The 24352-nt window shown below is 40.9% G+C and overlaps 2 protein-coding genes across 3 annotated transcripts in view; one reads left to right on the top strand and one right to left on the bottom strand.

Annotated features, from left to right (window-relative positions):
- CYFIP1 (cytoplasmic FMR1 interacting protein 1) overlaps positions 1–24352 on the top strand; it is a 91456-nt gene that overhangs the window by 48701 nt on the left and 18403 nt on the right. For both annotated transcript variants that reach the window (XM_063459300.1, XM_063459309.1), the window contains exons 22-23: positions 3367–3566; positions 5722–5809. In XM_063459300.1, coding sequence (XP_063315370.1) covers positions 3367–3566; positions 5722–5809 — 288 coding nt within the window. The remainder of the gene's footprint in view (positions 1–3366; positions 3567–5721; positions 5810–24352) is intronic.
- On the bottom strand, positions 9371–16930 carry FNDC9 (fibronectin type III domain containing 9). Its single transcript, XM_063444659.1, has 2 exons — positions 16549–16930; positions 9371–10702 (listed from the first exon to the last, which is right to left on the bottom strand). The coding sequence occupies exon 2, from the start codon at positions 10598–10600 to the stop codon at positions 9926–9928; it is 675 nt and encodes a 224-aa protein (XP_063300729.1). The 5' UTR covers positions 10601–10702; positions 16549–16930; the 3' UTR covers positions 9371–9925.

Below are 24352 nucleotides of genomic sequence, written 5' to 3'. Positions count from 1 at the left end.
AATCTTCCTAGGAAAGCAGACCCTCAAAGGACAAAAAAGTGCAGATAGTGTGATATTGTATTAAAATATAACAAATGTAATTCAAGTTTGCACTTACATGTATAAAAGAACAGCAAACTTGTCTGCACTAACAAGTGGACCAAATAGGAAATCCTCCGATCCTTGGATATAGTTTGCTGAGCAAAAATACAAAAACACAGAAGACTATTCAATATTTATATTGAACGGTTAAACACACCTCTATGAAGTGCATTGGATTGGACAAGCGATGGAGAAATTGATGCCTCCTCAATGAAGACAAGGGAGGCGGAGAGGTGAGCAGCACTAAGGGAGTCTCTGTGCTGGAAAAAGTTTTACAAGTTTTTACACAGGAAAAGGGGGTCAGTGAATCTAACTAGGGACCAAGTTACTATTACATTAAGAATACAAGTTTTTATTCCTAATGGTATAGTGTTCCTTTGAGACAATTGTCGCTTTAGTGAAAAGCTTTGATGGCCAATAAGAACTAAAGGGCCCATGAAGTCTGCCCTTTTTATATGTAAATGGAAAGGTTAATTTGTTCTTATGATAACTTTATGCATTCCAGGTATTCTTGAATTCATTTACAGTATTTGTTTTGCTACCTCCTTTGGAAGTATATTCTATGGATCATCTACGCTTTTTGCAGAGTGCTTATATGCACTCTTTTCCTGAAGGTTGGAATCTTGACCCCTTGCTCTGGTGTTGATGTTTCTTTGAAAAATGTTTTTGGCCTTACCTTTTTTAGTTATTTTATAGATCTAAACAAAGGTTGGGCACGGACTCAGGCAAATTTCTAGAATACCTTATTAACCGTTTATGTCTAGCTAGCTCCCACAAATTACAACCAGATATTCAGAAATGAAGAAATGGCGATTCTGGGACAGTAGGTCAATGTAGGTCCTGTACATTTGGAACATAATGGCATCTGTGACTTTATTGTTTATTTTACATTTTTAAATGTATCATCTTTATTAACGTTTTCAGCAAAGTACAGTGTTAACATTACAGTTTGTCAAAGTATTAATTACAGTTGATGTTTGAGAAAGCAGCGCATACACATCAATACAACAAGGACTTTGATAGCGTCACAGGAGAAACAACATAAATATTGAATGTTAAGGGGGCAAAAGTGCGGTGGAGGAAGGGGCCGAGTGGGGAGGGAATTGAAATTGGGGCTCCCTGGGCCTCACTGCCCCAATTGACAAAGCTCTTCTAATATTCATCCAAGTTTGACCAGACCTTGGTGAATTTTGGTAGGGTGCCTGTTTTTAGGAGCCATCTCTTCATGTAGCCTTGTGGTTTGCGTCAGAATGGAACAGCCGTGAATTTCCAGTTTATTGCAATGTTTTTTGTTTGTTTTTTCTGTGAAAGTGTTAGAATGTGTAATCTTAAGGATTAATGCGGCATTGGTAATGTCTCTGGGAGCATATCTAATAAGTACATCTGGAGTTCGAAAGGCAGGAGCATGCCTGAAACTTGGCGGAGAAGGGACTAGATTCCCAACCAAAAGCCATGGAGATTTTTACGCAACCAAAATATGTGAATCATAGAGCCTTTTTCCAACCTGCAGTGCCACCAAGTGTCTGATATGGTTGGACAAATGTGTTTTAGACTTTAAGTACCATCAGGGCCAAACTTTTCGACTGGTTTCCCAGTGGGACATGCATTTAGGTACTCATCTCATAGTGGTCAATGCCTTCTCCCACTCTGGTATTGGAAATGTTTGTTTGAGTTCTTCCTCCCAGTTGCATATGAAGTTGGGTTTAATGTTTAGATTCAAGGGCCACAATGCTTGGTAACTGGTAGTTAAAGGTTTCATGCTTTTCGTATTGCTGAGGCGTAGTTCGTAGAGCAATGAGAGTCTAAGATTATCAGGTGTTGACATTTTTGTGTGTTTTGATTTATTTGTTTGATTCTTAGATAAGTGAAACATTCTTTACTGGTTAGTAAAAAATAGGAGCTTAGGCCTTGAAAGGAGAGTTTGTCTTTTTGGTGAAGCAAGCTCCACACTGTTGTGATGAGTGAAGCAAAGTATAACTGGGAGCAAGGTAAGAGTATTTTAAACATCCATGATCTTCATGTATGTAATGTTAAGCATGTTAGAGTGAAGGCAGTATGCAGGCATTGGCTGGGGTGTTTTATTTGTGTAGGGTGCTACATAGGCTTGTTACAGTTTGCACCATATTGGTGTCTTGCTGGGGTTTAATATTGCTGTTGATTAAGCTAGGAGAGTTGCTGCATGGTAGTATGTGATATCTGGTACTCCAAATTGCTTTTTTTTTGTGTCTTCTGAAAGTACCTCTTGCAATGCACGGAGGAAGTTTTTTCCAAACATGAAAGTTCAGAGTTGGAAGTGCTCTAAGAACATTGTGAATAGCTGGACTGCTAAGGTGCGGAACAAGTATGGTAACAGTGGAAGAGCACTCATTTTGATATTCTAAAATTGGTAGTATAAGCAGCGAATAGTTAGGAACCTGGAGCATACAAGCATCATTACTATGTGCATATCATGGTGACCGTGACATGGAGATAATCATTTTAAGTGCATGCTTTGATACTCTGAGCTAGATCGCTAATTTAGGGCCATTTCTATCTTTAAACAACATATATATAGGAAGTTACTAACTCTATAGATAGAGCTATTTAGGGCAAGTGAATGCAGCAGGGGAACACACCTGAGCCAGATCTAATAGTCCCAAACCTCACCAACATAAGTATAGTTGTAGCAACTCTGTGTTCACATCAGGTCGAAGAGCCTGTTTTCTTCCACATTGGTGCGATCTTCATATGTTATGGGGCTGGAGATGTGTTTGCAGTTCATCAGGGGTGTAATAGCTTTAGACCTTTCTGAGATGAATTGATGGCTGTACTGGCTTCAGTTTCTCCAGGTGGAGGTCAGCAGTAATCATGTGGAAATCTGTTGTTTAGGTCCTGTAGCCAATGGCTGCACCATGTCTGATGAAGGCAACGGTGCTTCATATTACCCGCCATCATGACTCACGCAATATTTCTCCTTACGCATCGTTCCACGTGTCGTTTACATCTCGGATGCTCTGGTTTGCTTGGAGGGAGACAACCAAGTTGAGGTTGTGGTATTTTGATACTAAATTGGGCTTTTTTATCTCCGTAAAAGCTGCTGCAGTTTAGTCCTCTGTGGGAGGTCAGGAAACACACCATGGGACTTTCTTTTTTTCTTTTTAATGCGTAAAGTGCTTATTTTACATTCACTGGTAGTTCTTAAGTAAGACTTTTTTTTTAAGTATTTTTTTTTTCTGTGTTGGCTTTAACATTAAAAAGTGAGAGGTCAAACTATTGTTCACGTTCTTGTTTGTTTTTTGTTTGCAGGAGCTCGACGGCCTTATTGAAGTCAACCGAATGACACATAAACTATTGAGCAAATACCTGACCCTAGACAGCTTTGACGCAATGTTTCGAGAGGCTAATCATAACGTGTCTGCTCCTTATGGCAGGATCACTCTCCATGTCTTCTGGGAGCTCAACTATGATTTTCTTCCCAATTACTGCTACAATGGTTCCACCTACAGGTAGGATGCTCCTTTCTTGTAACATACAGAGCAGCGGTTTCCAGCTAAATCTTCAACGCACACTAGTAGTCTATGTTTTGTTAGCAAATTGAAGGATGCCATGCTTTTAAAATGATACCTGTAATAAAATTTCACTATGGTTTTGTGTTGTGCTTTCCACTTACCGTATATACTCGAGTATAAGCCGAGTTTTTCAGCCCATTTTTTGGGCTGAAAAACCCCAACTCGGCTTATACTCGAGTCAATAGTCTGTATTATGGCAATTTGCATTGCCATAATACAGACTGGGGGGAGAGGGGGGCTGGCAGAGCTGTAACTTACCTGTTCTGCAGCTCCTGTCAGCTCTCTCCTCCTCTGCGCCGTCCGGTCAGCACCTCGGTCAGCTCCCAGTGTAAATCTCGCGAGAGCCGCGGCTCTCGCGAGACTTACAGTGTAGGCTGACAGAAGAGCAGAACGGACGGCGCAGAGGAGGAGAGAGCTGACAGGAGCTGCAGGACAGGTAAGTTACAGCTCTGCCAGCCCCCCTCTCCCCCCCACTGAACTGCCACTGGACCACCAGGGAAGGAGAGCCCCCCTCCCTGCCATATATCAAGCAGGGAGGGGGACGAAAAAAAATATATATATAAATAAAATAAGAAATAATAATAATAAAATAATAATAATAAATTTTTTTTAATAATAACAAAAAAAAGGGGTATAAGGACCACTATGGGAGGGGGGGGTATAAGGACCACTATGGGAGGGAGGGGGTGGGTTAAGGACCACTATGGGAGGGAGGGGGGTATAAGGACCACTATGGGAGGGAGGGGGGGGATAAGGACCGCTATGGGAGGGAGGGGGGGGATAAGGACCACTATGGGAGGGAGGGGGGGATAAGGACCACTATTGGAGGGGGGGGTATATGGACCACTATGGGAGGGATGGGGGGGATAAGGAACACTATGGGAGGGAGAAGGGGGATAAGGACCACTATGAGAGGGAGGGGGTGGGATAAGGACCACTATGGGAGGGGAGGGGGAAGTAAGGACCACTAGGGGAGGGGAGGGTAAGGACCACTAGGGGAGGGGTGAGTCAGGACCACTGGGGGGGGGTGAAGGAACACGGGGGTGGGGAGGTAAGGACCACTGAGGGAGGAGGAGGGGAAGTCAGGACATATGGGGGGGGAGGGGGCGGCAAAAATTATTTTGCCTACGGCGGCAAATATTCTTGCACCGGCCCTGCACACACTGCATTCATACACACACACACTGCATTCATGCACACACACACTGCATTCATGCACACACACACTGCATTCATGCACACACACACTGCATTCATGCACACACACACTGCACTCATACACACACTGCACTCATACACACACACATACGCACACACTGCATTCATTATACACACACTGTAAATAAATATTCAATTAATATATTTTTTTTAGGATCTAATTTTATTTAGAAATTTACCAGTAGCTGCTGCATTTCCCACCCTAGTCTTATACTCGAGTCAATAAGTTTTCCCAGTTTTTTTTGGATAAAATTAGGGGCCTCGGCTTATATTCGGGTCGGCTTATACTCGAGTATATACGGTATGTATATCCCGGAGCAGGAATAGGCAACCAGCAGCCCTCTAGATGTTGTGGACTACATCTCCCCTAATGTTCTTACAGCCATTATGCAGGCAAAGCATCAGGGGAGATGTAGTCCACAACATCTGGAGTGCCAAAGTATGTCTACCACTGTCCCAGAGTCTCCTCCTTCAGTTACCATCTTTATTTGCTTTACAAGTTCCTTCTATTCTCTCCCCCCGCCCCTCCCCCCCTTCTGTTTAATCACAAAAGGAATCTACACATCATGGTGACATAAAATCTACTACTCTTCTGCCAAAGTTAACCACAGGGGAAAATTGTGTTTTCATGGTAGTGAACATATAGCATTCATGCATGGAATTAATTTGTTTTTGTTTTTAAATGATACATTTTTTTTAATGCTGCACTGTGCAGCAGATCATTGTCTCGTCTGTGATATAAGTTCAAGTAACTCTCTGCCAGCGAGTTACATTTTACACCCTATTCTATGTGTTCTATACTGTGCTCATTCCCATAAATGTCAGTGTAAGCAAATTAACGGCTCCAGAACTTTACTTCCTCTTCCTTCTCCAGGTTTGTACGGACTGTGCTGCCTTTCTCTCAGGAATTTCAGCGAGACAAGCAGCCAAATGCCCAGCCGCAGTATTTATTTGGCTCCAAGGTATGTTGGTGTACTCTTTCAGTTTGCCAGCTTTGGTTTGTGCTAGCCTTCCCAAAATCTGTTTTGTTTTTTTTAAACTTAGATTGCAACTATTTACAGACTTGCATTGACACCAAAGGAGATATTCTAGTTGGTTTGTGAATATGGTGTCTATTCTGCCTTACTGGGTACATATCTGTATGGATCACACTTCTTAGTCTCACGGTAGGCATAACTTTACCGCTGAACTGTCACACTTGTGCAAGTGACAGTTACACATTCCCTCTCCTCTGCAAACCCTATTGAAGTGCTTACTAGAGTGAGTACAGCAGCAGGGGCAAGTATAAAACATCTTTCACAGCACTTTTTGTACATGGAGACATCCATACCCTCATGATGGTCCTGGCAATGTCATTCACACTAAAGGTGTGTGCAGGAAATTGCATATAGGAATGGCACGTGTGTGCTTGAATGTTTCTTCTCACAGTGCCATGTGTACACACTACAATTTGGGTATTCATTTATTTTGCCTGGTATGCGATTTAGAATTTAAATATGCTCACTTTGAAATTGTTGTTCCTGGGCACTATTAGAGCACCAAAATAATGGATATCTGCACCAGGTGCCCTGTGTGTTGCGGTACCACAAAATATGTAACTTACCAGGTTCAAGAAGTGGCCATTTTTATTGATTTATTTTTTAGTTGTACCCCAATGTTTCCATCCATGAAACAAAGATGCTGACACCCCTATCTACCCCTATGGACAGACAGAGATACATCTAAAAAGTTAATTTTTTTATATGACTTATCGGTTTTATTGTTTACATATATTTCTGGAAGTATGCTTACACTGTACTTATTTAAAAAAAAAAATTAATAAATAAAATTCTGGCGACAGAAGGCAGCATAAAATAGCTTTAACCTTTCTGGAATATATTTTAGTAGGAGTTAAAACGTGGTGATTTAATTTTCCATTTGCTAGCAATTCATCATTTTATACAATATATGTCTATGCTTCTATGTGACTCTATAATCTCATCATAACTATCTAATCTGTAAAGATCCACTTCTATAATAAAATGGAATGCCCCACGAATTTAGCCACAGATGGGATTTCTGGCGATGTGGTAGATTAACGTAACTGCCAACAGTCCAGGATTGTAAATAACAGGCCTGCTTTGGGCATCTGACCCAGGTGTGTTTCCTGTTGTCTTTAATTCATATCCCCACACCCCTTTCAGTTTTCATTACTGCTCAAGGAAGTACTTAGAACATGCAGTATGGTTTACATAAGGAACTTTGTACAGTTCTTGATACAGTATTTAAAGATTGCTCATTCTGAGGGGCCAAAACACATTCTATAACACGTGCACAGCTCTATTAATTTGTGTTTGTAAAAATGTGTGTGCAGTACCTGATGTTTGTTAAACAAAAAATTATACATGTCCACCTACTGCATTACGGAGAAAAGAAACCCCTGTTATTTTGCCTGTAAAACCCGACTTTAGTTCTTGAAGAACACAAGGCCCTCAGATTCATTGTCTCTAATTAATGGGCTACAAGATGCATTTTAAAGAGATGACTGTGTTTTTGCAGATGACAATGTTTTACAATGTTTATTCAAAGTGCATTTTAGCTTGCCGTGTGCATTACTGAATTGTGCCACAGATTAACAAAAGAGAAAAGCTTGGATGCAGGTTCAAAAAGTAGAGTCAAAATTCACCTCTGTTAAAGGGACACTATAGTCACCAGTGCAGCTACATGTATTCCTGATTCTATAGTGTTAACATCACCATCTAGCCCCCCTCATTCCTCCATAAATCTAGTAAAACTCTTACTGTATTCAAGCCAAAAGCTGTAAATCTGCATGCTGTTAGACTCAGGAAAAAAAAAGCAGTCTGCTGACATGGGACAGCCTGATCAAATCACAGTGCTTCCCCATAGGATTGGCTGAGACTGACAAGGAGGCAGATCAGGAGTAGAGCCAGCATGATTCAAACACAGCCCTGGCCAATCAGCATCTCCTCATAGAGATGAATTGAATCAATGAATCTCTATGAGGAAAGTTCAGTGTCTGCATGCAGAGGGATGAGATACCGAATCACAGGATGCTGTGCACAGTGCTGCCCTGTGCTCTGCTGACAGCAGATCTGAGTGGATGGAGGCATGTTATGCCTCCAACTCAGAAGTCTCTCTGGTTCACTGTGAGTGACTGCAACTGGAGGTGTTCCTAGTTTTCGATGTAAACACTGTATATTCTCAGAAAATACAGTGTTTACATGAGAGAGGCTGCAGGGAGCTATAGTTCTCACCTGAACAACCTCATTAAGCTGAAGTTGTTCAGGTGACTATAATGTCCCTTTAAATATGCCATGGATCCTCCAGACTTGCAGCAACAAGTAACTTTTAAGGCCTTGCTAATAATGTAGGGCTTGAAATATTATGCTCTGATTAAATTATGTTATTCCTTTTTGAGACATAGGAAGTATAGCAATCAATAGGTATTCATGAGATTGTTTATTTGTGTTATTTACATAGTTTGCTGGATTCTGAATTTAGCATTTTTCAGTCTGATATTATTTATTTTATTTACTGCTTTTGGATTATCAACTGTATTTTTGGAATCAAGTTATTTATTTTATTTTTAATTCAAGAAAACATGAGCCCACCCAATACCCTCAAATTAGTTCTTGAACACTGAAATAACCCTCAAAATTAGAAATAAATGTACTGTACGAGAGTAAAAATTTTATCTTTGAGTTGTATTGTCATCCCTTCCATTAATCTAATCGTCCCCCTGATGCAACAGCATTTAATGAGAAAAAAAGTGCATGTTTTTTTTTTGTACACCCCTCTACCTGCTGCACATCCTTTGTGGACTGCACTTCAGTTTTGGTATTCACTTGCTTTTGCTGGGGCTCCGCCGCTCCTAGTATCTACAAAATGGCAGATTTATTTGTTAGAGTTCGGCTCACAGCCACACATAGAAATAAACAGAAATGCACATAATGTTGTGCAAAATTCTCAACTTTTGATGCAGTTTAGGGCAAAATTGCAATATTACTATACTTTTATAGAGTTCAAAGTTTAGCATACACCAGTTTGCTTTGAATGGAATTTGCACAATATTTTTAAAATGAAAGACCACTCCGTTTTTTTTCTAAATTGGCCATATAAGAATCTTGAGTTCATTATTTCCAAATTTTACACTTCAGACACAGATCGATTTCCCCGTAAATAACCTATCAAGCCATTTCAGTTTTATTGACTACCAGTGTCATTTTATTTCTTTTTCTTCCACCCTATTTTTGTTCCTGAAAATGTCATTTTGTAAAACTGCCATTAGCAATTGAATCAAACACATATTTTCTGCAATTGTTAAAGTTCTTTATTCATTCATTTAAAATAATACAAATGTCAAAACACATTGGCCTTAAAATGTTTTCTAAATGATTTAATACTGTTAGAAAGACATTCCAAATGTCAGCAAAAATTCCCTCTGAATTTCATGATGACTTCTGTAGATAAATCATTTGGAAACATTTTCTAACATTATCGAATCATTTTGGAAGCCTATTATATTGAGCACAACCCTATGGGGATAGACATCTGCAGAAAATGCAATTTTCAACCATAGGGCCTCTTCTCTATATCTGCTGGAGACAACGTATGTTTTGTTGGTATTCTTTAAAACACCTTGTCTGGTTGGTGATTGTATGATAGACACACTGCCTCAAGTAATTTTCAGTTTTCAGTACAGGTTCCCGTACCCCCCTCCGCCCCCCGCTCCCTTTTCTTCTGATTTCAAACGCCTACCTGTGTTCAAGTGAGTTAATTTGTGAACATCAATTTTCTCTTGTAATAACCGTAGCCATCAGACCTGCCATAATTTTACTTTGCATTGTCTGATATTGTAATGATGACTATAGGCCTGTCACTTAAAGAACACAATTGTCTTTTTTTTTGTTGCAATCAACAATCTGACATTGATCAGATGTAAACTATTAGCTTGGGGTTTGTGTTGGAAACAATACAATAAGCATTGTAAATTAACAAATAAAATCCAACAAACCAAAAACAACTATTGATTCTACAAGCCAAGTGATGCATAAAGGAAGGTGCAAAATTAATTCACGTTAATTTGATTCTTTGGTTTGAACATCATTTGTGCTATTTACACAGTTGGTTTCGTCTCTAGTTAAAGGATATTGTATGATGGGATCCACCTGACTTTCATCTTCAGTACACTTGTCTTCTGCAAAGTTTTCTTCACATGACTCTGGAGGTTCGATCTTTTCATATTCCTCCATTGGCGCTTCATTTTTTGTCCAGGCTTCTCTCTTGTCTTGTTCAGTGCTTGGATTGCCTGGATTTTGTCTTCTGTTCTGCTCTTGACGTTTCCTCCACCATATGTGCAAACAGCCATAAAGCAAAATGCAGGCGATGATGAGAAGTAATATACTGCTGGTCAGCCAAATGCCTAAAGCCAATTCTTTTTTCTTGCTGTTCACTGATGATGGATCTTGGCCTGGTGTGTGGAAGATCCTGCATTGGTCGCTGGAAGGAATGGCAGACTGGCAAGTCACACACAAGATGTAGGAGGTGAGTGGTGTTAGGTTCTCGATTGTGAAGTACGTCCGACTAGCTGGGATCCTCTCTTCCTTCTGGAAGTTCTTCTTTGAATACTCTGATAGCATTGTGTTCCAGTTAGATTTGTACATGATGCTGTAGAAGCTGTCAGTGCAACCTGCAATTGATGGCCATATGACCACTGCAGTGTTGGCTGTAATGTTCTGGACAGAGATTGCCATTTTTTCTTGTGGGATTAATTTTCCTCTAATTTCGAGGATTTGTCCAAATTAAAAGGCTAAATGTACTTGATCTTTTTGTCTGTCGTTGAAGTTGCACAAAATCTAAAATAGAAACAAATTAGTTAATAGGACCCTTTCATTAAAATACATAATATTTTCCTTTTTCTTAAACACATTCTCTGTTTGAATAATTTGACTAATCAAAATGTAGGTATTTGTCTCCTGCACAAGTTGGACAGCTATGCCAGCATCTAATAGGACATCTTTACAGTTGTGTATCTTAAAATTGTTTGAGTGTCTGGTTAATGTTAAGCTGGTGGTTTTAACAGGCTCTCATGTAATTTAATAATGTATGGATAGATGACATATTGATCATTTGCATAATATTTTAAATAAATAGGAATACTTGTTCTTAGCAAGACCAGTAGGCTGGGGCCTTGTTTTTCTGGAAAACACATTTTCATAGCACACTGAACAGCTTGACAAAGATCTCTTAGCAGGTCGAAACGTTGCTGCTCCTTTTGTTCCATTAAAACTGCCTGCGGCTTGAACACCTTGAGTGCCTGGAGAATTTCTTGTGTTGCCCAAGCACACTGAACCTTAACATCTTAATAGTCTTAAAAAAAATAAAAAAATAAAATCCTTAAAAATATGCTAGTTTTATTGTGTTTGGTCTAACTCCAAATTAATTGGCACCTAGCTACATGCTCACAGAGAGACTTCAACTTCCAGACCATAACCATGTTGACTTACTCAAAGGGCGAACCTGTACTGTCCATGGCGGTTTCTATTGATGCATAGCCCATGCCACAAAAAGCTGTGAAGTCTGAAACATGATTTCTGTGACCTTCTGTTCTCAAAGACCAGCTTGAGATATGCAGGTGATGGACAACAGTATGTTCTTCTATCTGCATCAAATTATGGAGAGGATAGTTTTATTTATTGTTTTAGAATTATTATTATTATAGTATTGTCCGTATGTACTGGATTTTTTTTTAAATATTTTATTTTGGGGGGGACTGGAGAAAAGATATATGTGATGTATCCCAAATAATTTGTGGTAAGACCGAACACTATAAAACTCCTCAAAATGTTATGCAGATAGAAAAATTACTGTGCATCTCCTGCATATCTCATGTTGAACTCAAGTCCCCCTTGATCACAGAAGCTTGAGAAATTGTGAACAACAATGGAGAAGCCATGTGTGGAAAAACTAAATACACCCTTACTGCTTCCATAGGAATTAAGAGGCTAAGTAGCAGACAGGTGATGCTAATCAAATGCCCTTTATTACCTGATAATCAGTAAGTGACCATCTCTATAAAAAGCAAAGTTTTAGCAGTTTGCTGGTCTGGAGCATTTAGGTGTGTACAATTATCTTATGGAAGCAATTATTGCTGCCCATCAAACTGGGAAGGGTTATAAATTAATTTCAAAACAAGTCCATTATTCTACAGTGAGGAAAATTATTCAAAAGTTGTATCCGGAGGATTGGAGGAAGGCAGATGTGGTTCCTATATTCAAAAATGGTTCAAAATCCTTGCCTGGAAATTATAGACCTGTGGGCTTAACTTCTGTGGCTGGGAAAATATTTGAAAGGTTATTAAGGGATAATATTCAAAAATTCCTTGAGAAGAACATGGTTATCAGCAAAAATCAGCACGGTTTTATGAAGCACAGGTCATGTCAAACTAACTTGATTGCGTTCTACGGAAAAGTAAGTAGAAGTATAGATCAGGGTGTTGCAGTGGATGTGATCTATTTGGATTTTGCCAAGGCATTTGATACAGTTCCACACAATAGATTAGTGTTCAAACTCAAGGAAATCGGTATAGATGAAAATGCTTGTTCTTGGTTAGAACATTGGCTTAAAAACAGAGTACAGAGAGTTGTCATTAATGGTACATTTTCAAACTGGACAGAGGTGGCAAGTGGTGTCCCTCAGGGGTCTGTTCTGGGACCCCTTCTATTTAACATAAATGATCTTGAAGACAGCATTGAAAGTCATGTTTCAGTGTTTGCAAATGACACAAAACTCTGTAAAATAATACAATGTGAGCAAGATATTACTTTGCTACAGAGGGATTTAGAGAGACTGGAGGACTGGGCACTCAAATGGCAGATGAAATTTAATGTTGAAAAATGCAAAGTTATACACTTTGGCGTAAAGAATACACAAGCAACGTACACCCTTAATGAAAGCGAATTAGGGATAACCACACACGAAAAGGACTTGGGAATTCTTATAGACAACAAACTATGCAACAATGTGCAATGTCAATCCGCAGTGGCCAAGGCCAGTAAGGTATTGTCATGAATGAAAAAGGGCATTCATTCTCGGGACAAGAATATAATTTTGCCTCTTTATAAATCACTGGTAAGAGGCGAGCTACAAAATTAATACAAGGAATGGAACATATCAGCTATTATTATTATGATGATATTTATATAGCGCCGTCAAATTCGGCAGCGCTTTACAATGGGTGGACGAACAGACATGTAGTTGTAACCAGACAAGTTGGACACACAGGAACAGAGGGGTTGAGGGCCCTGCTCAATGAGCTTACATGCTAGAGGGAGTGGGGTAAAATGACACAAAAAGGTAAGGATAGTATTAGACTAGTGACAGTTGCAGAAGAGGAATCCGTCGGGAGCTATTAATAGTTTAATTGATACGCTTTTATGAAGAAGTGAGTTTTCAATGATTTTCTGAAGGAGTGGAGACTGGGTGAGCATCTAATGGAGGAGGAAAGCGAGTTCCACAGAAGCGGTGCAGCCCACAAGAAATCTTGAAGGCGAGCATCAGAGGTGGAAGTACGGACAGAAGATAGACGTAAGTCTTCAGCAGATCGTAAGGGCCAAGACGGGACATACTTGTGTATAAGGGAGGATAGATAGGTGGGAGCAGCATTATGTAGAGATTTGAAAGCAAGCACCAGAATTTTAAATTGAGCTCTATATTTTATAGGAAGCCAATGTAGGGACTGCCAGAAGGGTGAGGCATGGGAGGTGCGGGCGGACAGGAAGATGAGCCTCGCCGCCGCATTCATTATGGACTGTAACAGCGCAAGTTGGGAGCACGGAAGACCACTGAGAAGCGGATTACAGCTATGAAGAAAGGTTAACAAATTTAAACCTATTTAGTTTAGAAAAACGTCGCCTGAGAGGGGATATGATAACATTATACAAATATATTCTGAGCCAATACAAACCATTGTGTGGAAATATATTCACAAACCGGACTTTACATAGGACACGAGGTCATGCGTTTAGACTGGAAGAAAGAAGATTTAGTCTAAGGCAAAGGAAAGTTTGTTTTTTTTTACTGTAAGAACAATCAGGATGTGGAATTCTCTGCCTGAAGAAGTGGTTTTATCAGAGTCCATACAGATGTTCAAACAGCTACTAGATGCATACTTGCAAAAACAGAATATTCAAGGATATAATCTTTCAATGTAGGGTAATAACTGCTTAATCCAAGGATAAATCTGACTGCCATTCTGGGTTCAAGAAGGAATTTTTTTTCCTAGCTTGTTGCAAAATAGGAAGTGCTTCAAACTGGGTTTTTTGCCTTCTTTGCCTTCTTCTCTGGATCAACAGCAAAAAACAAATGTGAAGAAGGCTGAACTTGATGGACGCAAGTCTCTTTTCAGCCATGTAACTATGTAACCTCAAGACCATTGCCATTCTTCACAGGAGAAGAATTCACTCCAAGGTCAGATCGTGCAATGCTCAGAGAAATTGAAAAAAACAAGTTACATCTTAGACTATACAGACCTCTATTAGCATGTTACTTGTTAAAATGTATGACTGTACAATTAGAAAAATACAATTGTATGGTTTGTTTGGAAGGATTACCAAGAGAGGCTCTTCCCTCTAAAAAGAACATGGCAGTATGGCTTAGGTTTGCAAAATTGTATCTGAACAAAGCATAAAACTTCTGGAACAAAAGTGGAGATATTTGTCCATAGTGGAGATATTTGTCCATAGTGCAAAGCACCACGTTTGGCAAAAAACCAAACAACTCATACTAGCTGTCAAGCATGGGGGTGGACGGGTGATGTCACAGGGTGATGCTTGTTGTACCGCGACAGGACCTGGGAACCTTGCAGTCATTGTGTCAACTATGAACTCCTCTGTAAACCGAAGTGTTCTAGAGTCAAATGTGAGGCCCTCTGTCCTAGAGCTCAAGCTTCACTGAAATTGGATCATGCAACAGGACAATGATCCCAGGACCACTAGCAAATCTAAAACAGAATGGTTTAAAAAAAAAAAAAAAAAAAAAAACAGAATCAAAGTGTTTCATTGTCCTAGTGAAAGTCCAGACCTCAACCAAATTGAAATGCTATAGCGGGACCTTAAGAGAGCTGTGCATAAAAAAGTGCCAAAATTTGTCCACAATAATGTGAGAGGCTGATAAAATCATGCAAAAAATTATTACTTTATTGCTGCTAAAGGTGGTTCTACAAGCTATTGAATCATAAGGTGTACTTGGTTTTTCCCACAAAATGGCTTTTCCATTTTGACTATATTTTTGTTAAATAAATCATTACGTAGTGTAATGTGTCATGTGTTGTTCATCTGAGATCGCATTTACCTAATTTTAAGACCTGCTAAGGAACAGATGATTATTGTGTCCTGAAATGTAATACCTTTTTTATTGGACTAACGGAATTTTGTAATGACAAGCTTTCGGGAGAACATCTGTGTCGTCTTTGCTCAAAGTGCTTTAGACTTGAGAAAGGGAGTTCTCCTTCTGAACACTTGTTGCCCAATGTTCCTTTGAAAACAATTCAATCGCCAGGTGCCAGACTGAGGCAGAAAATTAAATAAAAATAGAAGGAGGTTGTCTGCACTCACGGCATGAAGATTCAACAAGCTTTTATTCCATTAAAGTAGAAGTATCCAAGACTCCTTAACAGCTTGCAAACATTAACAAACAAAAAGAGTTGTCACTTCAGTCACTGTGTGGGACTTTGCGCAGGGCATGGTTACATATATAAATAAATACATTCATATATATTTGTATGTACACATAAAGAATGATTTCAGAACCCATTATACTAGTATTACATTTTGTTTTCCTTGCCATAAGTTCAGTGATTGGAATGGCTCTCTGGGGCCGAAACATTGCCTTTGTTCCAATCATTTTTTTTTACAAAATTTAAATCTGCGTTTGGATTTAACCCTTTGAGTACCCAGACATATTTCAATTCTATACATAGAATGGCTTTTCAGTCATAAATGGTTAACTGTGCCCGACTTAAATTTCAGCATGACACAAATGTGCTTCTCGTGTTTTATATTAATACTATAGCCTTGTATTAGTTCCTGTTGTCATCCCACAGCAGAACTCCAGCTATGTGAAAGACAGCTGCATATTCCTGATATGTCGCTCATCCGAGACTGTGACAAACTTCATAGACTTGTGAATGAACTATTGGCATATTCAGTTATTTGTTTTCTAGACCCTTCTGCTTCAGAATCAGCCCGCCATATTATTACTATTATTTTTTTATCAGCTTCCATCTGTTCTTTCTTTGTATTTATCCGTTTAAAAATTAAAATTTATAACATAACACCATCATTATATACAAAGTATGTTTGTTTTAATGGATACACAAGATATCTTTTTGTTTCTGTTTTGATACAGTAAATTATCAAAATGACTCAAATCTGAAATGAAGGCCATTAGCTGGTCGCAATGACTAGGCATGTAGTGTTTAATACAAGGCTGGCAGACTGTTGAATCTCTCTTGTCCAAGGGAACAATCTACCCGTATACTTAAGCTACAGCTAGATTATTTTATTTTATTTTTAAAAAAATCCCTTCATTTTTACTTTTTATCATATTTGGCCCGAAAATGAGCAAATTAACAATCCGGCAGTGCTCTGCATTTATATCACAATACAACATACCTATAAGGAGACACGAAAAGAGTGCTTACCTTCCTGCAAGTGACTTTTGCCCAAAGTGGATTTGATGGCCCACTAATTAAAGGATTGTGATTTCGGTGTTTGCACTTGGATCTCACTGTCTCTTACATTCTTCAAGCTGGGAGCTCTCTCTGCTGCCACTTGTTTCCGTTCTCCAGGGACGCTGGTGAAATGGTTCCTTTGTCTCTGCTATTTGATTTCACTTGTAAGCGCATACTCCCCAAGTGCTCTGTTGCCTTGGTTTTTAAAAGACATAAAAAGATATTTTTTTTACCCTCCCCCTAATAACCCCCTGGATCTCTCTCTCTCTTCTGTTGCGCCTTCTGTCCTCTCCTTGGGGGGAAAGCAGTGAACTCCAGTGCTGTCTGTCTCTCTGAGATCACTAACACAATCCTCTCTAAGCAGCAAGCAGACGAGAGGAGCTTGCGTGACACTGTCACTGGGATATGGACTTTTTTTTTTTATCCAGAGGGATAGGAGAACTGGGTCTTCATTTTTACATAGTATTGCAATCTGCCTCTGATTCCTGAGACAAATGGGTCGATCAGATACATGTGCTATTTGTAATTCGTTTAGTAATTCACATCACCAGAGACTGCTTTCTGTTGGTCTTATCTACAGATCACAGATATTTCTACGTACAGGTGTCAATAATTCTTTCATGATCTCTCATAATCTCTCTAATTATTTTAGCATATTTTATGTCTTTGTGTAAATATATGCATGATCCGTATCCTTTCTTTACAATGATATTTTTTTTTTTTTATATTGTTTTATTAATGCAGCGTATCAATAATTTCTTCAGGATCCCATGAAGGTGGTTTGATTTATAATATTCATGCTATTACAAATTATAAAAAAACAAGCAGTTGTCTTCTATGTGTTGTGCTTTTTTTATCATGCCATTAGCAAAGCATTTTGTAGAAAGAACAATTGCATTTTATCAATAAGAGCAATGGTAAGACTTAGCAGGCTGTTTCTTGGTAATTTTCTATCTGTTAAGGTTATTCAAGAATGTAAAAATATGGGTAAATCAAAGTGTATTTGACATTTTAGACCAAAAATAGTTGAGTTGTAAACTTGGCTGACTTGGATAATTTTTCCGATATGACACTTTTGTCTGGAAATTTTAAAATAAAGGCATTTTCTTTGAAGTGAAATATAACTGTAGCGTTATTGTTGTATGCACACAGTTCTGCCAATAAGAAATCATTTTGAGCTCGGCCGCTGAAATGACTTCCGCATCCCCAACTATTCACTGCCTTCATTATCTGCTCTGATTCCTATTTACGCTGTGCAGTTTACACTGGACATCCATTGGCTGAGCTGCATATGTTGATCGGCCAATAACCTGATTTCGATTATATGTTTCAGACCGATTACAATATGTGGCCATTTCTCATAGCGCCTCCCTCTCCCAGTCACGTGTGATGTTCCTCAAGGCTCCATACTTTGCCCCCTGCTATTCACATTATTTATAAATGATCTGCCTAACGTCTGCAAATCCTCAACTGTACACATGTATGTCGTGCACCTGCATCGCAAACCTACCATAATAAACTTAATACGTTATATAATTTGTTCTGCCGCTTTGTACTAGAATGTAATTACCATATATACTCGAGTATAAGTCAAGTTTTTCAGCACATTTTTTGTGCTGAAAAAACCCCACTCGACTTATACTCGAGTTAATGTCTGTATTATGGCAACTTACATTCCCATAATACAGACAAGGACCGCCGGGCTCATTACAAGCCCGGCGGTCCTGTTGGGGGCTGTCAGAGAGCTGTTACTTACCTCTCCTGCAGCTCCTGTCAGCTCCCTTCTCCTCCGCGCCGGTCCGGTCAGCTCCTCTGTCAGCTCCCACTGTAAGTCTCGCGGGAGCCGCGACAGACTGCGAGACTTACAGTGGGAGCTGACCGGACCGGCGCGGAGGAGAAGGGAGCTGCAGGAGAGGTAAGTAAATGCTTCCTGCCAGACCCCCTCCTACACAGCCCATCCACTGGACCACCAGGGAATAAGAGCCCCCCTCCCTGGCCAGCAAACAAGCAGGGAGGGGGGACGAAAATAAATAAATAACATTTTTAATAATAAAATAAAATATTATTCCTGGCTAATCATGGCAGCATCACTTATGGGTAGCTCCTCCCTTAGCAGTCACAGGACAGGAATTAATTAGATTAATTAATTAGACTGATAGGTATAAAGCTTCCCTCCTCCCCTTACACCTCAGTCTTTTTTCCTGTCCTTAGCAAGTTCTACAGGACTTTTTACATTTTATTTTATGGCCGCCTTCCTGCGTTTGTCGTGGGTTCGTTCCAAGTGAAGTTCAGCCTCTCTTCATTTGAAGGACCCAGTAAACAGCCTGCATGAGCGGGACTAACTGGGTCAGGTTCAGTGTAAGTACTAAACTGCAGCGTGGGATAATTGTCAGGTGTTCTGAGGGAGACACTGTTCCTGTTTATTTATGGGGTTGGTTATCCTTAAAAATTCCCCTTGTTATCAGCTTGCCCCTAATAATTGGGGTCCAAAATCCCCCCCCCCCCCCATACCTTGATGGAAGTTCTTTGAATCCATACTAAGGGGGTCCTCCTGTGGGGTGATCCTACCTGTTGTGTTTGCTGATGGTATGAAGCTATCTGGTTCCCTGAGGGGTCTCCTGGGATTTCTTATTGTCATGGTGCCTTCGGCGGCTGTGGAGGCACTTCCCCGACTGCCTGTGGCTTCCTGGGGGATCGGGCATCGTGGGCTGGAACTCTGAAGTTCATCCTTTGCTGTTTTTCTTGGCTGCCTGGAGGTTTTTGCTGTCATTATAAGGTAGGATTACCAGTTCTTTTCTATTTTTTTTTTTTCTCTTTTTTGCTTGTCAGTCTGCCTCTAGCTTTTTTTATTGGGAATTGTGTGTTGAATTTCCTTTGATTCTCCTTTGTAGTATGGATTCTCCCTCTGCCTCTGCAAGATCCCTCTCTAGAAAACATAGGTGAGCCATTAATTTTTTCTATGGGGGGTTGTTAAAAGAGTGCCAAACTAAGCCTGTAATATATATCATATATGGCTTTATTTCAGCCCCAGCAAGCATCTGGATTCCCCAGCAAGGAAATCAAAGGAAAAGTCCAATAAATGCATTAATTGTTCATCACCTGCTCCCCATGGAAGGAACCTTTGCAGGGAATGCTTATTGGAAGCGGCGGATGCCCCCAGTGGGGGTTCCCCACAGGATGACCTTAAACGCTGGATTTACCAAGCTATTGCTGAGGGCTTTAAATCTAGTGGCCCGAGTAAGAGACGCAGAGCGTAACCTCAGTCTTCCAGCTCTGGAGAAGACCCTGATGTATGCGAGGTCTCAGATGATGGTGAGGAGGAAGTTGAATATACCTCCAGGTCCCTCGACTCGAAGTCTATTGATAGGCTTATTACCCTTCTCAGAGACACTCTTAGTCTCACGGAAGAAAAGTCTGTAGTGAGAGAGGCTGACAGGTTCTTTGAAGACCTAAAAATAGACCTACCTTCCCAGTGCATTCCTCGATCAGGGACATGATCCTTCAAGAATGGAATAAGCCAGAAAGGAAATCCACCTTGAAAAATAAAATTACGAGGATTTATCCTTTCTCTGCCGTGGACTGCTGCCTGTGGAATTCGGTTCCTAAGATTGACGCTGCGGTGATTCATATGGCAAAGAAAACTACGCTTCCTATTGACTCCATGGCGTATCTTAGAGAGCCTATGGAAAACCGTATGGATGGAGATTTGATTAAAGCCTACTTGGCCCAGGGCTCCGCCCTCCATCCGGCAGTGGCTCTGACAACTCTCTCCAGGGCCTTAAGAGTGTGGCTCGCTAATTTGGAGGAGGACATTGACCGGGGTGTCCGTAGGGAACATCTTTTGGAGAGCCTCAAGGACTTTAGCCTTGCCACGGAATTCTGTTCAGAAGCCTCCCTAGACATCACTCGCATGATTGCCAAGAGTATGGCCCTGTCTGTGGCTTCTAGAAGGGCATTATGGCTTCATTCGTGGGGAGCGGCCTATGCCTCTAAGGCGTCCTTGTGTGGCCTTCCATTCCAGGGGGATCTCCTATTTGGCAAGATTCTGGAGGATGCTATTCAAAAAGCTGCGGATGGGGAAAAAAGCATTTTTGCCTTAAGTAAGCAGAAAGAATAAGTTCGTCAAGGATCGGTCCTTTCGGGACAGCAGAAGCTATAAACCGGGAAGGGAGTATTTCAGAAACTCTTCATGGAAATCCTTCTCACACTCTTCTTCCAATAAGGCTGCCAGAGGAAGAGGAGCTAGAACCTCTGGGAAGAACTTCTGAAGGTCTTCAGGCCCGTTCGGAGACTGTGGGAGGAAGACTGAAGTTCTTCTACCCTGTGTGGGCCAAAAATATTTCGGACGTGTGGGTCGCTTCCATCATAAAGGAAGGTTACAGGATAGAATTTTCCTCTCGCCCAAAATCCGCTTTCTTCAAAAAATCCAAGGTGTTGTCAGGCATCAAACGAAGGGCCATGAGAACCTGCATTTCTACTCTTCTGGAACAAAATGTGGTGGAAGAAGTTCCAAGCCAGGAAAGGTTCCTTGGGGTTTACTCCACAGTGTTCTTGGCCCCAAAACCCCATGGGAAGTGGCGTCTCATCTTGAACTTGAAGGGTGTAAACTCCATGCTCGATGTAAGAACATTCAAAATGGAATCTTTACAGACCATCTTAAAGAGCGTTAAAAGAGGAGACTGGATGACCTCCATAGACTTGAGGGACGCCTACTACCAAATCCCTATAAATCAAGATCATATGCAGTTTCTCAGGTTCTGGGCGCCAGGAGGGCTCTTTCAGTTCCGGGAACTACCGTTTGGCCTCAGCTTGGCACCGAGAACGTTCTCGAAAGTTCTTGTCACCTTGATAGCCTTCATAAGGGAGAAAGGTATCGAGATCTTCCATTACTTGGACGACATCCTTATCTTAGGTCCATCTCAAAGGATGGTAGCTCATCACACGTTGGTGGCAATGAATATTCTTCAAGACCACGGTTGGCTTCTGAACATATCGAAAAGCTCCCTGATTCCTTCTCAGACGATCATATTCCTCGGAGCAGTGATAAACACCGTATCTGCCCATGTGTTCCTGTCTCCGGAAAGGGTCACAAAAATCAGAGACAAAGTAGGGAAGCTACAAGGTCTCAAGACTGCCTCTGCAAGAGAAGTCATGAGTCTCCTGGGTTCTTTAACATCAACTATAGGGTTGGTGAAATGGGCTCAGTGGAAATTTCGTCCAGTCCAGAATTGCTTCCTTCTCCAGTTCGACTGAGTGGGAACAGATTGGGAGCAAAGGATCTCTCTACCCCTGCCCGTGAGGAAAGGGTTGAACTGGTGGAAGAACAAGAGGAATTTGGCAAAAGGCTTCCTGTTGGAAGAACCTCATTGGAAGGTTATTACAACAGATGCCAGTTCTTTTGGATGGGGTGCCCACTTCAATTCCACATGGAATCAAGGAAAGTGGACCCGAGAAGAGAGTCAGCTACACTCAAATCTAAGAGAACTGAGAGCTGTGACCAAGGCCATCTTAGTATTCCCACCACTGATCTTAAATTCTTGGGTACTGATCAAAACAGACAACCGAGCGGTTGCTTCATATGTGAACAACCAAGGGGGCACAAGAAGCAGATTGCTCTTGAAGGAACTGGCTCCCTTGATGACAATCGCCATGTCCAATCTACAGGGTCTGAAGGCGATCTATCTTCCAGGTTCGGAGAACATGACTGCGGACTTCCTCAGCAGAATGGAAATTCTTCCGGGAGAATGGAAACTTCACCCGGCAGTCTTTGCATGGATTGCCCGTCGGTGGGGCATGCCCCAGATCGACCTGATGGCGTCCTCCCAGAATCATCAGGTGGAGAATTACTTCTCTCTCCAACCAGACGGTCAGGCAATGGGCCAGGATGCTCTCTCTCTTCCTTGGTCATTCGATCTGGGGTATGCGTTCCCTCCCCTACCCATGATACCCAGGTTCCTGCGGAAGGTTTGGTCGGAAGGAAAGAAGGTTATTGCCATAATTCCGATTTGGCCTCGGAGGCCGTGGTTCCCCCTATTGTCTATGATGAGCCAGGAACAACCTTGGCCTCTTCCTGGTATGGAGGATCTGCTAACGCAGGGCCCAATATTCCATCCTCATCCGGAACGCCTCAAATTGGAGGTTTGGGTCTTGAAAAAGAAAGACTTCAACAACTAGGTCTCTCCGAAGCTGTAGTCAATACCCTCTTGCAATCAAGGAAAGCTTCTACTTCCTCATGCTACCATAGGATCTGGGATGTGTTCCGGGAATGGGCTTCGGCCAAACACGTTGACTTCCTGTATCTTCGCAATACTGAAATCTTGGAGTTCTTGCAAGAAGGTCTGGAGAAGGGCCTTAGCCTCAGCACTCTTAGGGTTCAGTCTTCGGCCCTTTCAGCTTTATGCAACATCTCATGGACTTCAGATCCTTTGATCTCCAGGTTCTTCAAGGCAGCTTTCAGGTTGAGACCTCCAGATCTACTACCCCTCCTTGGGACCTTCCTCTGGTGCTCGATTACCTGACTGAGGATCTGTTTGTTCCTCTTGAGAGTTTGGATGCTACCCTCCTGACGTATAAAACTTTGTTTTTGGTGGCAATTACTTGCGCAAGGAGAATTTCGGAGATTAAAGCATTTTCTACCTTATCTTCTTGTCTACAATTCTATCATGATAGGGTGTGCCTGAAGCCGAAACCCGAGTTTCTTCCTAAAGTGGTCTCTCAATTTCATCTCTCTCAAGAAGTGGTTCTTCCATCATTCTACCCCAATCCTTCTTCGCAAGAGGAGGTTAGGTGGCAACCTTTGGATGTCATGAACTGCCTGTCTATGTACCTTGAGCGTTCTGAGTCTTACAGAAAAACTGACCAACTCTTCGTTTTACCTTCAGGAGCCAGGAGAGGTGAGGCGGCCTCTTTATCTACATTAAAACGTTGGATTTCGCTAGTGATCAGGAAAGCATATATCTCTAAAGATCGATCTCCGCCAATGAAGATAAAAACTCATTCTACCAGAGCATTGTCGACTTCATGGGCTAGTTGGGCAGAGGTTCCATACGATGATATTTGCAGGGCAGCCACCCGATGACGTTCATAAAACATTACAAGTTGGATGTGGATACTCCTTCCACTTCCTTTGGGAAGAGTGTTCTATCTACGGTTTATTTGTCCCGTTGATATTAAATTTCTTTGCAGCATAGTCTGTTTAGTGTCTTTTCTCGATTTAAGTTTTCCCACCCTATAATTTTGTGTGCTTGGGTATTACCCATAAGTGATGCTATCATGATTAGCCAGGAATAGAGAAAATTTATGACAAACTTACCGTAATTTTCTTTTCCTGGCTATTTCTCATGGCAGCATCAGGGTTCCCGTCCATTCTTTTATTTTTCAGCTTTATAATTGGACTGAGGTGTAAGGGGAGGAGGGACTCTTTATACCTATCAGTATAATTAATCTAATTAATTCCTGTCCTGTGACTGCTAAGGGAGGAGCTACCCATAAGTGATGCTGCCATGAGAAATAGCCAGGAAAAGAAAATTATGGTAAGTTTGTCATAAATTTTCTCTAATAATAATAATAATAAAAAAAAGTAAAAATATTAATATAGCAAAAAATAATAATAATTACAAATAATAATAAAAATGCCCCACCCACCAAGCCACTGCATTCATACACACACACACACTGCACTCATACACACACTGCATTCATACACACTCACACACTGCATTCATACATACACACACTGCATTCATTATATACACACACTGTAAATAAATATTCA

The sequence above is a fragment of the Pelobates fuscus genome, chromosome 1 (genome assembly GCF_036172605.1).
Source record: "Pelobates fuscus isolate aPelFus1 chromosome 1, aPelFus1.pri, whole genome shotgun sequence".
Lineage (NCBI taxonomy): Eukaryota > Metazoa > Chordata > Amphibia > Anura > Pelobatidae > Pelobates > Pelobates fuscus.
Note: the sequence above shows the minus strand (reverse complement) of the source record. Positions and strands in the feature narration are given on the sequence as shown.